The 16,485-nt window shown below is 43.6% G+C and overlaps 2 protein-coding genes across 2 annotated transcripts; one reads left to right on the plus strand and one right to left on the minus strand.

Moving 5' to 3' along the window:
• The first annotated feature begins 353 nt into the window (after window positions 1-353).
• Window positions 354-4,964, plus strand: LOC127774737 (uncharacterized). The gene is made up of 7 exons (XM_052301023.1): window positions 354-547; window positions 784-879; window positions 967-1,108; window positions 1,186-2,523; window positions 2,636-2,709; window positions 3,823-3,937; window positions 4,654-4,964. The coding sequence occupies exons 2-7, from the start codon at window positions 833-835 to the stop codon at window positions 4,684-4,686; spliced, it is 1,749 nt and encodes a 582-aa protein (XP_052156983.1). The 5' UTR covers window positions 354-547; window positions 784-832; the 3' UTR covers window positions 4,687-4,964.
• Window positions 4,965-14,304: 9,340 nt separating this feature from the next.
• LOC127774779 (uncharacterized) lies at window positions 14,305-14,821 on the minus strand. Its single transcript, XM_052301071.1, has one exon. The coding sequence runs from the start codon at window positions 14,738-14,740 to the stop codon at window positions 14,492-14,494; it is 249 nt and encodes an 82-aa protein (XP_052157031.1). The 5' UTR covers window positions 14,741-14,821; the 3' UTR covers window positions 14,305-14,491.
• Between the last annotated feature and the right edge of the window lie 1,664 nt (window positions 14,822-16,485).

The following is a 16,485-nucleotide window of genomic DNA, read 5'->3' on the forward strand; positions in this document are numbered from 1 at the left end:
CACTACTCTTTCAATGCAAACACCACTTTTCCATACTTAAATTTAATGCTACTTATCTCACACGATATCTTGAATGTTGTGTAGAAAACATGTCTCATGCAAGACCTAGTTTCCTTCTCTCTCCTCATTTATTTACTTGTTACATCAATTTTCATCGTTTTTATTTAATGTTATGGACACCATCCCTGTTATTGGGTTGGGAATGGCCAGTCGAATTGCGATGGAGTGCGCCCTCAGTTGGATATAAAAATGAATTAGTGGCCGAGATCAGTAACAGCTATTAATGGTAGTTGCCAACAATTGAGGTTTAATTTGGAAACAAAGGAAAGAACGGCCATTCGCTCACCTCTCGATCGATCGACCTGCCAACATCAACATGCAATCGGCCTCCTGTCCTGCTCCTGCTCTTGCTCCTGCCACCGGCCGTCCGGCTGCAAGGAAAACGAAGCAGCGATTGATGAGAGCAAGAACTACCACCTTGCAATCGTCCGGCCTCCATCATCTCTTTATCAATTTGCTTCCGCACGACGTCGCGTACGTCTCGTCGGTATATTTGTTACTCCTCCGGGTTTGATTTGATCATCTTTCAATCCCCGGATTTAAATTCTAAGCTAATAAGTCATCGTCGATATATCGGCTCATGCATGGCGCTATGTACTGTTAATTCCGTTCCTTCATTATATAGAGTATTTATTTCCGGTCATTCATGAACTAGCTAGCTAGCTAAAGTTACCCAAAAGTTCTTCAGAGTTGGTCGATCAATCTCTCTTTATTTATTTGCAGATCGATCAACCTTAGTAGTAGGCAGACGGCATACATACATCTTGCACACATGGAGGCCTTGCCAGATATCTATCCATTGACAGGGTTGCAAATCGGGTAACTAATTAAGTAGATATATTAATCGACCGACATGAATGCCATGATGATGATGATTTACATCGATTATAATTATGTTGTCTGCAGGGACATGCAATCTTACGTGTCACGGGCGTTCCTGTATTTTGCACCTCTCAGCAAGAAGGTGTTCATTCTGGTGGATAACCAGCCATGGCGGTCGAGCAAGCAATCTCGATCGGCAAGACTCTGGCAGTTCATGGTGACCAAGGTATACTAGCTAGTACTACCTTCAATTAATTCCTGCCTAGCTTATGGTCACGAGCTAGCTTCTCTCTCTAATTGCAGTACAGGATGTCTCCATTCGCAAACTCGAGGGCGCTCCCTTGCTCCGGCCGGAACACCTCGAGCGCCGCCGCCGCCGCCGCAGCAGCAGCAGCAGCAGCAGCAGCCGACGGCGAGTGCAGCATGGCGGCGCGGCGGTGGTTCGAGGTGGTGGACCTGAGGCTGGCGCTGCATGGGTTCCTAGTGTTCGAGGTGTCGTGGAGAGACGTGCACGGCATCAACTACCTGAACGAGCTGCTGACGGACACGTCGTTGGCGCTGGAGGCGAGGTACATGAAGAAATGGGAGTTCTACAGCGCGGAGCAGGCGGCCGGCTGCACCAAGCTCTGGTTCCTTGGCCGCGCCCCCGAGGCTGAGGCGCTGCGCGGCTACCTCACCAACCTCTACTCCCTGTCCCAAGACAACGTCGTCGATAACGACGACAAGGACAACAATAATATTAATACTAGTACTAGTAATATGCGGCGGCTGATTCATCAACAGATCCGACGTTCGTCGTCGTCGGAGTCGGACAAGAAGAAGGAGGACGCCGATGATGAGGATGATCAGGCGCCTTCTTCGTCTTCTTCCTACACCGACACGCTGATCCTGCTCCGGTCCAGGGACAGCGCGCTGCCGATGAAGCTGAGGCAGATCATCATGTCGGACATCCGGCTGCTGACGCTGCTGGAGTCTGGCCTGCCGTCGTGGGTCATCTTCCTGCAGTCGTACCCGCTGCTGTGCCTGCTATACAGGCCGTGGATGAGGCCCCTGGCGCGGACGCTCTACCTGCTGGTCTCCCTGGCCACCGTCATCATCGGCTTCTACGACCTGTACAAGAACGTGCCGCTGCTCAAGGCCGCGGCGGCGCGCTTGTGTGGGCCGCTCTTCGGCTGGATCGAGACGTGGGACATGGTCACCCGGATCCAGTACCTGGGCACCATCCTCTTCCTCCGGAACCATCTGCGCAAGTGCCTGCAGGGGATGGTGGCCCTGCTGCGCATGGCCAGGGCGGTGCTCCGTCCGCTGTCGGCTCCGCTGTCGGCCATCGCGGGGCCCCTCCTGGCCGCCTGCGGCGAGGTATGCGAGCTGCTGGGCGACCTGGCGGAGGCGCTGTGGGCGCCCTTGGACGCCGTCCTGGACTGCCTCAACCCGCTGGTCCAGGCGCTGCTCCTTCCGCTGCGTTTCGCGGCCTCTCTTGCTTCCTGCGCGGGCTCGCTGCTCTCCAACACCTACAACTTCGGCAAGGACATCTGGGAGACGGTGAGCAGCATGTTCGAGCTCAACCACATGGCCGAGGCGCAGCACAGCGCCTTCGACGTCTCCTTGCTCAAGTCTCTCTGGAACGATCTCTTCTCCCAGGTACACTACTATATATACATATACACTATACTCCTAGCTAACTAGTACTATATCGATTCATACAATATCCCTCTGTGTATAATATACACCCATTTATATGTATAATTAATAGATCTTCCGGGCAATCAGGAGCATACTGAATGGTATACTGCTCTTCTTTGCATCTTGCAACAGGCATAGGCTCAGGTAACCCTACTACAAGCTTAATTAATTCGGAATTGCAAAAGCTTTGTCGATAGAAAATCATATCTCAAATCTTGCAAATTTTGGATCACTGGATGTACTTCACGATTCATGCTCTTCTCCAACTCCGGCGACCACCTCTTCTTCTCCAGTGCCAGTGAACCCAAACTCTAGTAGAGGGCCGACGAATTAGGTCCCGGGGTGGGGTGGGGGTGGGGGGAGGGGGAAGAGGGGGGAGTTCGCCGGCTTTAGAGGGATGGCCGTGGGAGACGGCAACCCGGCGGTGGGCGGCGGATCGGGCGGGCGGCGAGGCGGCGGCGGCGGCGGCGCCGAAGCCGCAGGGCTAGAGGACGGCGATGGGCCGGTGTAGGCGGCGGGGGCAAAGCGGAAAAAGTGGTAGGAGGAGGCGGCCGGTGGTGGCGCCCCGCCGCCGGCAACGGGGAAGACGACGACAGCTCGCCACCGCCGGCTTGAGGCAAAGGAGAGGAGGGGGAGGGGGAGGGGAAGGGGGCCGGCCGGGGGGGCCTAGCCGGCGCCGTTGACACCTTTTGGCCGGCCGGCGAGGCCGGGCGGTGGCGCGCTGGGGCGGCGGCGGCGGTGGCGGAGGCGGGTGGGAAGCGCTGAGGAGCGGTGGCGTGTGAGGAATCGGGAGAGGAGAGAGGATTTTTAGGGTTTTGTTGCCTGCACGAATCTTAAAGCAATCGGGTGGTAAAAAATTTGCAAGATTTGTGAGGGGGTTTTCTGTCAAATGATCTATAGACAGTCCCTAATTAATTAGGGTCCACAAATTGCTCTCGTGTACTGTACAACTACTAGTTATTAGAGCAAGTTTAATAGTATAGCCCACTACTAGCTCCAATTCATCTAATAACCAATCTAATAGCTAATTCATACAATAATTGCTTACTATACTATTAGTATATGGTCCTACTTGTCATACACACATTGTGTCTTGGAGTCTGTGCTGTAGCTGGCTATAGATCTGTAGCCCGCTACTATTCTCTCTTATTTTTTATCTTATTAAAATATGTTTGTAGCTGGCTAATAGTTACATGCTCTTAGTATAATAATTTACTGAATACACTATGCGCGGGGCACTCCTGCCTGCGCGCGCAGCATCTACAACCATGTGCAGGCAAGGCTGCGGCATATGCTCCACGTTTCTAGGTTGGCGCCCTATTCATGTCCATGCAAGACCAAGCGCCGTCTGGAGGGACACGATAAAGACGAGGTAAAACAGACACGCCTCTTGTACTGGTTGATACACAGTGTTTTACTGCAGGTTATATGAATTAATACATTTTATACGTTATAGAAATAGTGTGTGTATATAAGAATAATATGAAGATAACAATTTGATATTACTTGCATATTGAGCTCTAAAAATACAGTTGTAACTGATATATCATGTTTGCATGATATTTAAAATATTCTAGATAATAATTGCTAGTGGGTGATGATATGGCGCAGTTGCATGTAATTTAAAATACTCTAGATAATAATTGCTAGTAAATGATGATGTGTCAAACTTGCATGTGATTTAAAATACTCTAGATAATAATTGCTATTAAAGGTGATGATGTGACACACCTGTACGTTAAGTTTTAAAAGTTATTTAGCATCAACTTTATAGTAAGATAGGATTTGCAACTATTAGCATATTTTTCCACTCATTTTTAAGTACGTGAAGCTAAATTTAAATGTTGTTTACGTTTATATAACTGTATACATATATGTCTTATATATCCATGTATACAACCATATCATTCCATTTATTCTTTTTATAAATACAATTGTATTTTAATCTAAACCCACCATGCATGATTAAACACAGTAAATATATATTAATTTCTCCTTTTCTCCTACTCACTTAGTAATATTTTAAATCTCCAGAGTGAACACGTGGCTCTTCAATTGTTAATAATACAAAACAACTTACATATGCAGGACGATGTTGTCGAATGCGATATCTGCAAATGATCAATCGATTGTTGGATGTCTACGTACATGCAGCTAGGATGCGCTCACGCAGGCCAGAATTGAAGGAAATCCCATTTGTATCATTAGTTAGTCCTATGCAAAATTGTATGAGAGGGAGAGCCGGAGAGGTAGATAATGTAGATTCCTTTTGTCCTTATGTGACGATAATTGTGCACACATATCCGTCAGTGGTTTGTTTCGTGAAGAGGTATATGGGTGTGTAATTAAACTTGTCCATCTTTTCCTGGACATGCAAATTAATGTACAGATGGGGAGTACCTCGTAACTGTTCAGTTTTTTTCCTCTATCTGTGATACTGTCTTCTATCTACTTTTGATAGATATATTTCCAAATTTAAAAAATTTATTTTTGATAGGCATATTTCAATCCAACAACCTATCATCTTAATGACTTTCCTTCCTAAACCCTAATGTGTAACTCTCTATTTTTCCATACAGGATTGGTTATATGGGTATCGAGAAATGTAAATATTAATGAATCGCTCGTTTACGATGAATAACTAGTACTCCCTCCATCTACTTTTGATAGTTATATTTCCAAATTTGAAAAATTTATTTTTGATAGGCATATTTCAATCCAACAACCTATCATCTTAATGAATTTCTTGGATTTAGTGCGTGACTCTCCATTCTTCCACACAAGATTGGCTACATGGGCATCGTGAAATGTAAATATTAATGAATTGTTTACGAGGAATGACTAGTACTCCCTCCAGTTTCATTTTAATTGACGTTTTGGACAGTGACATGGTCTACAAGATATATCTTTGATCTCATTTTTTATTATAATATATACGATAAATAAATGCATGTTTACTTTTATTATAGTAATTTGAAAGACAAATTTATATACGTTGTTCTAGTTTCTTTAAACTAAATATTTTTAAAGTTATTGATGGTCAAAGTTATAAAAGTTTGATCTCAACCTTGTTCAAAACGTCAATTAATATAGAACCGGAGGGAGTAGCATGTTTAAATGAATGATAAGTATAATCACTTATCCTTGGTCTGTGTGCCAAGATAAAATATGACTATCAAAAGTAGATGGAGGGAGTAGCATGTTTAAATAGATGATAAGTAAAATTACTTATCCTTAGTCTGTGTGCCAAGATGAAATATGACTATCAAAAGTAGATGGAGGGAGTAGGACTTAGAGGGACGGACGAAATATTATTGGATCGTAACACCTAAACGTCTTGCGGTGATTTGTAGAGTCGCCAACCACCCTAATCCAACAAAAGCTAGACCAAGATGGGTTTTGATAGATTAAACCGGCTAGCGGAGACGATCTAGATAGAACGGTGGATAACTACCCGTCTCGTGGGCAAACGGAAGGTTTACGGGACAAACCTACAAAGGATTTCGCACTCTCGCTACGAAGCCAGACGATTTACGGTGTAAATCGACAAAGATGGACGAACCAAAGTAGAGCTATATGAAAAGTAGAAAGCAATATTGAAAAAAGGGATTCAATTGATTGATCGTTGTGAGATAATTACAAGTGAACCGGCCTTGTCCCTTAAATAGGGGTTGGTCTTGCCCTCTACAGGCCCTTCTCCACGTCCAACTCGGGGTAGAAACCAAAAGGAACTCGAAACATAGCCTCCCGAGTAAGGAATCCCGAGACCCAATGAAACAGAGTCTGTCTTGGACTTTACCGGTCAGACTGGCCATGTACCGCCGGTCTGACCGACCCTCTGGCCGCGGTCTAACCGGCCTAAACATGGCGGTTAGACCGGCCCTCTGGACGAAATCGGCAGATTTCCCAAACCTTGGTAATTTTCCCTATTTCAATCCTATGTGCCAAATTTGGGTGTAAACACATGCCCCCTGTATTTTTGATGAATATCGTGAATCTAAAAGCATAGAACATGTTATCTTCGTAGATCGATATTCTTGTACCCTTGCAACCACTCTAGATTAGCATCTTTACTCATGATACAAAGTAATATTGCCTAGCCGTGCTAAACTAGCCGGCTTTACAGAGATAGGTACAAAACCAATCTTAGAAACACTAATGAAATCATAGCTAGAATGATCTAACCCTGTTAAACTAGCCGACTTTACAGAGATAGGTACAAAACCATTCTTAGAAATGTTGTAGGATTCCCATGTTCGCACTCAATTGAAGCATCGGCCATTGCATGTATCTGCTTAAACAATCTCAATATCATCGCCGTCCCATTGAGTTAAACATTGATGCAAGGTAGAAGGCACACAACAATTGGCATGAATCCAACAACGCCCCAAAATAACACTACAGTTACCTTGCACATCGACGATAAAGAAAGCGGTTGGCAACGTCTTTTTAACCACGGTAAGCTCCACCGAAAAGATACCTTTCGCCTCCGTTGGTTCACCATTGAAGCCGTTGAGAGTCATGTTGGTCTTCTTCAACTCATCATCTCCACGCCCCAACTTCTTGAATAATGATGTCGAGGGAAGATCCTCGATAGCGGGGAGTCGTGAGACCCCTCTTTCGTGAGTTCGGCTGGGGGCAGAGGCTCGCCTCTTGGAAATCACGTATTCGCCCCTAAGACTCTCGGCTAGCTTGCACACAATCGGATTATACAGGTTCGGGCCGCTATGGAGCGTAATACCCTACTCCTGTGTTTGGGATTATGGATGAGTTTTACAAAGGTTCCTTTACTCCGGAGAGCGTTCTCGCTTTCCTTCTCCTAGAGTTCAGGTTTTCTGAGAGTCGTCCTCCCTGTCTCGGTGGGCAAGGTCCTCCCTTTATAGCTCAAGGGGATACCACATGCACCGCCTCTACCTAACCCTCCATGGGGGGGACCCCACTCCACTTTGACCGGGCATCGATCCGTGCCTTCCCCCGGAAGCTAAGCAGCAACCGGTCCTTGAGTGGGTCCCAACGCCGTCCCCCGCCTGACACAGAGGACAACCCTGCCATTCCCTCATAAATGAGTGAAGACTTGTGGCAGCCCTCCTTCGAGTGACGCTCCGATGTGACAGGTCATACCTACCACCACTCTGCCAGAGACAGAGGCGACGTGGGGGCACGGCCGCCCATTCAATCGGACGTGACCGGCAACAGGCCGGTCACAGACTGGTCACCTCCGACTGACAGGGGTTAGCTAGGCGCACCGCACGCCTGCCCTTACCGCGTTAAATGCAGTGAGGGATAGTTGGGGCGCCGCATTTTTATGACTGTCCAGCCTGGGTCCCCCTCTCACTCTCTCCCCCTGCCACGTGACAGCTGGGCGAGGGCCTCGGGGGGAGCAGCGGGAGAGCCCGAGGGGGCGACGTCACGCCCCAAGGCCCCCCCGCCGCTCTCGTGACTCACGAGGTGTGTGAGTGGGGCCAGCTTGCAGTGCCACGTGGCTGGACGGGAAGGTAACTTTCCTTTACTTCACATACCCCCGGGCCCATATCTCCGACAAATGAGTATGGAATCAAGTTCATGGCGGCACCTCCATCCACCAACATCCTAGAGATTCCCATCAATATGACCCTTAAGATAAAGAGGCTTCATATGACGGTTAGACTCATCGGGCTTCCCAAAAACCGCATCTCTTGGACCTAGTGAAAGTTGAGAAACTTCAACCTCATCCATAGCACAAAACTCCATAGGAAACATACACACCATGTTTATGTCCATGTCTTCCTTTGGCGGCAATTCATCTTTAACAACCAGTTGGTCATCTTTTCCTACTTGCTCAACAACCGGCTCATCAATCTCTAATCTCTATGGATTTAGGCCTCCACTCCTTCATTGGCGGCAGTCGCAACTCATTAAATCTTCTATCCCTCCACTCTTCGGCTTCTCTCTCTTTTAACTCTTGAGTCCGAAGATGTTGCAACCTCCTCTTTTGAGTAGCCGTTAAATTCCTAGGCATCCGCCTTGATTTCGGCTATGTTCCATGAGGAATATTATGCCCCTTATTAATTTTGCTTGAAGACGACGAAACACCCGAACCACCTCTAGCAAATCTACTGTCAAACCGGCGCTGGAGACCAGTCAGACCGGTCGTAAACCATCAGTCAGACCGGCCAGTCGGCCCGGTCAGACTAGCGTGTGGCCGGTGGTTAGACTGGCAGAGATGGTCCCTGCTTCGGTTCGTCGCTTGGAATCGCCTTGGCTCCATCTTTAGAAGGTATTGGCATATCATGAGACCCCACTTTGATAGTAATCACCTCCAAAGTCCTCGCCTCCACTTTGACACGCTTTTCTTCCCCCTTTTCTTCATTAACCCGATTTCTTGATGGAAACCAGCCTTTGTTTGTTCAAGACAAACGCTCTAAGGCCAATCCCCTAACTTTCCCTCTCCAGTGTTAACCTTCCCCTACCCACTCTAGAAACCCTAACCCCAACCTGGCGCTTGTCGTGAGATAGAGTTGGGGCCACGTGCGGAAGTTCGCCAGCTAGCGCGTATGCGTGAATTAGCATTCCTGGGATCGATGAGAAGAGGTGTGCCATCCGTGCTAAGTGAATGGAATGATTATATATGTCCCATGTTTGGTCACATTAATAGACCATATTAGAGATCTTTCCTCTATTATCTCATTGTATTCATGGTGCCGCCATTGAAATCTCACGGCCAGGTGCTCCGCGGTGCCTTCCCTAGCACAGAGGGAGAAAAAAATGGAAAAGATGGAGAGCGTTCATGAAGTGCGGGAGAAGAAAGAAAGGTATTTAGGGTCCTAGACACCGAAGAAATAGCTTAATAGGACTACCTTTTGATATTGCGATAGATTTATAACTTCGAATCTTGCAGAAATTTCAACCAATGGCTATAGCCCATTTTAAATGAAATAATAAACAAAAAAGACAAGCATATAAACAATCAAAAATCTAGAAAAAACTGATCTAAAATATAATTTTGATGCACTAGAACTGAGTATAAGTGCTATGTAATTAAGTGCAAGTGCACTATAACTGAGTGTAAGTGCTATGTAATCGAGTGTAACTGCAAGTTGGATATACAAGAACAGAAATCTTAATGCAAGATCTTGCGGACGAAAAAATAAAGATAGAAGCCCAAAAATCTGACGCAAGTGAAATAGCAAAACCATAACTTCTTAGGGGTAAGGTGTGAACACCTTCCATACAAACTGAAAGAAAAACTTTTGTTAACAATATTTCAAATAGGAATTCCATATTTACTTCTTGACTTGAGGCAAGGTGCATCTGCGGTTGCATGACGATGCGCATTGGTAGGTAAACAAGTAGTACTAACAACTAAGCGGTGATGCATGCATTTTCGAGCTCACGTAACACATGTCTTTTTTTTACTTTCACTGTTGCACCTTACCATATACATCCTACTCCTATGAGCACATCCGAAAGATTGAGCCAACATATTTTGATATTGACGAAGTACTATGGGCGCCTCGCTGTTGACGAGCACCTACCACTAAAACAATAATTAATCGTAAATACGAGCATCCGTGCCAAATATAGAATTTGAACCTGGTTGTGCTGGTTCTACCACAAGAGACGTAGCTCGTAACCAGTTAAGCTACTGTTGATGTGAAAAACACACACTGGCCTGAGAGATTTGCTTTAGTCTAGTGCATGTCCTAAAATCTTGCTTTTGGGTTCGGGGCATGCCAGTTGGTTTGATCCTGCAACCAACAAGAAACAACGAAAACAAAGTTAAATCTATAAACGATAGCCGATCGGCTGGATTGCCGATGACGTATCGTTCGTATCAAGCCGATGCGATATGGATCAGATCAACTATGAAGTGTATAGCAAAGGAGTTAAATTTTACTCTATCGGCTGTAGATATCAATAATATACATAATCCATGCTTCAAAAATATGCTTAAACCAGGTGATTGGGATAGATCGGACAATATACCGAGACAGTATAAACCACTTATGTCGAAAAGTATTCTAAAACAAAGATTATATATATATATTCATAACATAGCCGATAGGCAAAACACACCAGTGACCCAAGTTAATTCGTGGGGTTTTTTAAACCCACCTGTGAGATACACACGAAATACGTGCAGGATCACCATTAGAACCATCATACTTGATCTAACGTGTACATGCTAGTACTCGGTACTACTTTATACTAAGATACTAGTATGGATTAAATATACTAAACAAGAATCGAATCAATGTCAGTATACCCTAACAGACCGATAGTGAGCTTAACGTATTTCAACCAAACGAGATCTTAATATAAAGGGCAGATTCAGTATACCAAGTAAACATATAAGAAAACAAGATAACTGAACCAGGTAAGATCAGCTGAAACCCCGATACTATCCCTGTTTTTTGACTTTAAACAATAGGAGAGGCTCCTACTGTGGTAATTATATTAATATATGAACATGAGTTACATCAAAATTACAAAATATGTACTAAAGAGGAAAAAAATAAAATAAGTTGTCAATCCATGATTGATATTTAGGCATGTCTTCCTCCTTCACTCTATGCAAAAGAAGAGTGAAATCCTCCTTGAAATCAGCTTTCCAAATATTGAAAGATGGTTGGACATTGTCAAAAAATGAGAGCATTTCTTTTCAACCAAATTTGCCAGCATGCTGTACCCACCACTTCCACAAAGAAGTTTTGACCAAAATTTCTGAATGCAGTTTGAATCATGTCAAAGAGATCAAGATTCACATCCAAATAGATTGCAAGAGAATTCCAGCAGTTTTGGGCAAATGGGCACGTGAAAAAAAGATGAGACATATCCTCCAAAATATCTAAGCTGCAGATTTGGCAAGAGGGTCCATCCTGAATAGAGAGGTGTCTTCTTTGTAGCATGTCTCGTTTAATCTATCCATAAACAGGAGCCAGAGGAATGCCTTCACTTTCACAAAAGAGAAAATGGTGGAAAAGGAGTTTTGAAGTAAAGTGTCTGACCACAGATCTTTCTAGAAAAGAGCTGTGTCCCCTGTGTTGATCTGAATAGAGCTGAAACCTCTAAAGTGAGGTATTAGTTGAGTGATGTCTTTCCACCAAAAGGATCCAAAGTCTTGTAATGCATGCGATGGCATGGATCTATTATTATAAAATGACGTCCAAAGAAGTTTTACCCATGGGAGATTTTTCTTGTTGAAAAATTTGTCGAGATGATTCATCAAAAGGGCATAGTTTTGGAATTCTAAATTAATGACACCCAGTCCCCCTCTTTTTTTTGGTCTACAAATCTTGTCCCATGCTGCCAAAAAGAATGAGCTTTTGCATCAATTTCGTGAGATTTTCTCCAAAGACAATGCCTTCTTGCTCTATCGATGTGCAACAAAATCTTTTTAGGGATTTTAAGTGTGCACATGTAATTTGTTGGCAGGGATGACATAACTGAGTTGACCATGGTTAGTCTCTGTCCCTGATTCTAAAACATTGTTATAGCCAGGAGTCTTCTTTCCACTCTATCAATGACAGGTGCAAAATCACAGATTTTGGGTTTTGTTGTTCCAACTGGTAGACCAAGGTACGTAAAGGGGAGAGATCCAATTGGGCATCCAAAAGTCTCTGCCAGGATTTCAATTCTATCCTGATTAACATTGATTGGGATCATAGAATATTTGTGAAAGTTGATTTTTAACCCAGTGGACATGGCAAAAGATTGCAGGATGCCTTTTAGACAGAAAACTTCTCTTTGACACGCCTTCATAATGATAAGGGTGTCATCAGCATATTGGATTATAGGGAACTTGGTGTCAACTTGAGGAATAGGAAGGGAGAGGACTCCCAGGTTGAGAGCTTTGTTGATCATAGATTGAAGAAGATCAGCAGCAAGGACAAACAGAAGAGCAGAGATAGGGTCTCCCTGTTTTACACCTCTGAGACAATTGAAGTTTTTTTTCCTGGGACACCATTGTGTAAAATTGAGGAGGAGGCTGTAGTTAAAATATCTTTTACCCAATTGATCCATGTATTGTCAAAGCCCTTTGCCTTAAGAATTTCCAAGATACAAGCATGCTTTACAGTATCAAAAGCCTTTTCAAAATCAATTTTGAGAATGAGGATTTCTTTTTTGCTCTGATGACATTGGTGAAGGAATTCAAAAGTCCACGCCAAACAGTCGTGAATTGTCCTTTGCTTTATGAAACCATATTGATTTTCATGAATAAGTTCAGTGATCACAGATTGAAGCAAGCTAGATATTATGGCTCTGGATATTGCTTTGTAGATCAAACACAATTGATGCAGCATTAAGCATAAAGAGAAACATAAGATCTAAAAAATCCAATGGAAGCCTTTTCGGGATGGTGGATATGCTATATAATCTAATTTGACAATAGTATCGGATCCTATCGGCTGTTTTTGATGATAGAGGCTAGCCGACGAGATCAGATAGTAAGGTCGATCTAGATTATATAGCATATATGATAACTCGACGATTTACATGGACAGGATTAGAGTGTCATAAAGATGTAAGCACTAATCCCGAGAATGCAAGCCACCATAACAAGCTTTACCTCTTGTCGGAGATTGAAACTGCCCAACTCGAAAGTAAGAACTCGTTGAAAACAATGAAAAGTAAAAAGGGTGGCGATGCGCGGAGAGTATATTGAGTTGGTCTCTTTGTTTACAAGGTCTCGGGTCATATTTATACCCAAAACACATATTATGTCCTTGTCGGACACGACTCTACTTCTATTACAACTCTAAAACACGAACAAGTCCCTTAGGCGGATTCTTACCGAAAATATCTATAAGGAAACTACTAGAATATCCTAATTAATAGATATAATTGCCTTCTTCGGACTCAATTCATACTTGGCAATACTTATGCAGCACCTCAATCGATCCCGACAATGACTCTAGAATCATTTTGGCGAAATCGGCTACATCGGCTTCTCCTCATTCAATTCGGTATTAGCCGATGCAGACGGTAGCCGATACAGTCCCTAGCCGACGTGTACTCTGTTTCCAAGAATAACGAACTCTTTCCAAATCTGCTTTGGCTTTGATTCCAAATCCAATCTATGATTTACCAAATTTGGTCGTTAACAGCTACGTACTTCGCATCTCTATCTTTTTTTTAAATCCAATCTATCTTTTTAATTAACCGAAAGGTAGAGGAGCTCTATCATAGACGTACCAATATTATGGCACTGTTCTTTTTATTCAGGATTTTAGTTTTTTGTTTTACATGCTTGTTAAGCTCTTAAATGGTGTGTTTCGTATAAAACATTTCCATATTACATTTTAACGAATAATTTTGTAAAGCAAGTTTTTAAGTTTATACATACATAAAGAAGTAAATGTATACCCTCAAAATAACTATATATAAAAAAACTATCCATCAATCCATCAGTTTCAGCTATATCTCAAACGGGGCTAGTATTAGCTATATTAAATGTTATCATCAAATGCATGCATGCTCATGAATTTACACGGCTGTAATTCACAAGATGTATAGAAACATGGGCTTGCTATTTCAATTGCTATAGCCTTTGATCGCAATTTGTATTCAGTAATTAATTTGTTCAAAATCTATGGATAAATAGACCGACATGTAGAGATCATGGGAGATGAGAGGTGGCCTAATAATAGAGAGGTATATAGATGAGACATAACATGAACTTGTTGGTCTTACTGAATGCGCATATATATATATATATATATATATCCTTATAATAAATAAAATAAGAACAACCATGTATGCATGGAGAAAGTGTTTCATTTAACGTAAATAAAAAGAAAGAAATAAAAATGAGCAGGCATAAATCAAATGCACATCAATCGGCTGCATGTACAACTAGAGCGCGCATGGTTATATAAAATGCGAAAACAACACATGAAAATAACAAATATATACGTATATATATATATGCTAGGTCGATGTTGAATTAATTGTTGGGGGATGGCGCAGGTGCTGGCCCATCAGAGGCGGAGGCAGGGGCGGGGGCGGGGGCGGAGTCGGAGTCCGAGGGAACGACCAATCTCATGTCGGCGTAGACGACGCGGCCTTCAGCTTCAGAGCCGCCCTTCTTCAAGCCACCGGCATGGGCGTTCTTGGCGTTAGCAGTGGTGGCGACGAGGAGAAGCCCCACCAGCACCAGGGCCAGGCTCACCATTGCCATCCGCATCTTCTTCATCTTGTGTTGCTGATCGATTTGCTTGCGCTTCGACCCTTTTTTCTCTCCAATAAGCTATCTAGCTTGTCTCCTCGTCGATCCTCTTCTCTGATCGATTTATATATTGGCATACATGGACCTAGCCACCGCCCAAAAATGGGTGGTACAAATTAAGTCAGCCCCCTTGATTATTTGCAAAAAAGTAGGCACATTCTCTGGTTCTACTTCCTAAATTTGGACGTCGCATGCATATGCTCTCCGAAACTTTGAACAAGTATCGTGCCATGTGTACAACAGTTATGCAACAAGTCTCATGGGTAAAATGCATATTAATAAGCAGGTTTCCCCTTTTTCCAAAGGCTATGTGCTCGCGTGTTGAAATGGGAAACCATAATTATTTTTCTTGGAAATCATATATTTTGTATCTGTCATAATGAAGATGGAGCTATGCATCAGAGCTAGCTTGGTGAATTGTGTTATACAAGTTAGTCGATATAGCAGAACGACGACTAACCTTCCCGATCGCTTCAGTCATTGATCACCCAAGACACGCTAGATGACGACATAGGAAAACACGATATTTGTTAACGAGGTTCAGCCGAAGCCTACATCCCCGAGGCTCTGATTATGGGCGCTCCCCCCCACCAATATAGCTCCTAGCTGCTACGAGTCCATGGCCTCGCCGCCATCCTCTCCCTGCGTGTCTACGCTATATTGTAGTCGTTATGGTTACATTATGGTGCCCTCCTCTCTATTTAAGAGAGATGCCGGATTACAGAGTTCGACTCTAACTCCACCCCCTAATACTTATTACAACTCCAAGTCCAATCGTAACCAAATAGAACTAGTATATTCGACACCTATTCTAACAAACTCCAGAAGTAGTAGAATTACCATACCGATCCACCGGTCCTCCAGACTTGGGTTGTCTTCTTTGCAGCTTCACCATGAGTCACCTGACAAGCCTACACCAGACTCACCGTCATCAAGAGACTTCATTATCACTGTAATTTTCTTCCTTTGGACTCCACCCGTAATAGTGCTCCACCTTCTCATCTATCATCCTAGTCGTTTTGCCATCACATCATAGACTCCCGAAGACCATGTTCACCTCCATCTTCTATCTTTAATTTGATTTGATCTAATACATGGCTAGATAATCGATGTTATCACCAAATAGATAAATCAAACTCACCAGACATGAAGAAAACCCTTTCTTCCTTGTTTTTTTTGACCGGAAATACTGCCAGGGCTTTGCCAGTAGTGTAATTTTATAAGGAAAGAGAAAATTTACAAGGTTACAGAGTTACATGCGGGTCACACAGGAAGACTATAAGGTTTGTAACCAATTAAAAACAGTTTGCTTTAAAGGATCTTTCATTCTGCACATATGCAGAAGAACTTCTTTGACAAAAAAAGATCTCCATGCTTGGAAGGAGGGTTGAACATTCTGAAATATTAAGCTTTTCCTTTGCTTCCAGATGTGCCAAGCTGCCAAAAAGAAAATTTCCAGGAAACCCCTCTGAGCAAACTTGAGTCTTGCTAGGGTGATCATTTGGAAAAACTCCAAATTATGATTCCACTCAATTCCCAGGTATTGCCAACACCTGATACTGAATGGACATGAGAAGAAGGGATGTAGCCTTGTCTCTCTGCAATTCACATTGCACAAAACACATGTGAGATCATCATTTTCTTTGGCACAATGTCTTCTATCCAACATATCTCTTGTACTGAGCCTATCACAGAACATGAGCTAGGCAAAA

This window comes from Oryza glaberrima, chromosome 5 (assembly GCF_000147395.1).
Source record: "Oryza glaberrima chromosome 5, OglaRS2, whole genome shotgun sequence".
In the NCBI taxonomy this organism is placed as follows: domain Eukaryota; kingdom Viridiplantae; phylum Streptophyta; class Magnoliopsida; order Poales; family Poaceae; genus Oryza; species Oryza glaberrima.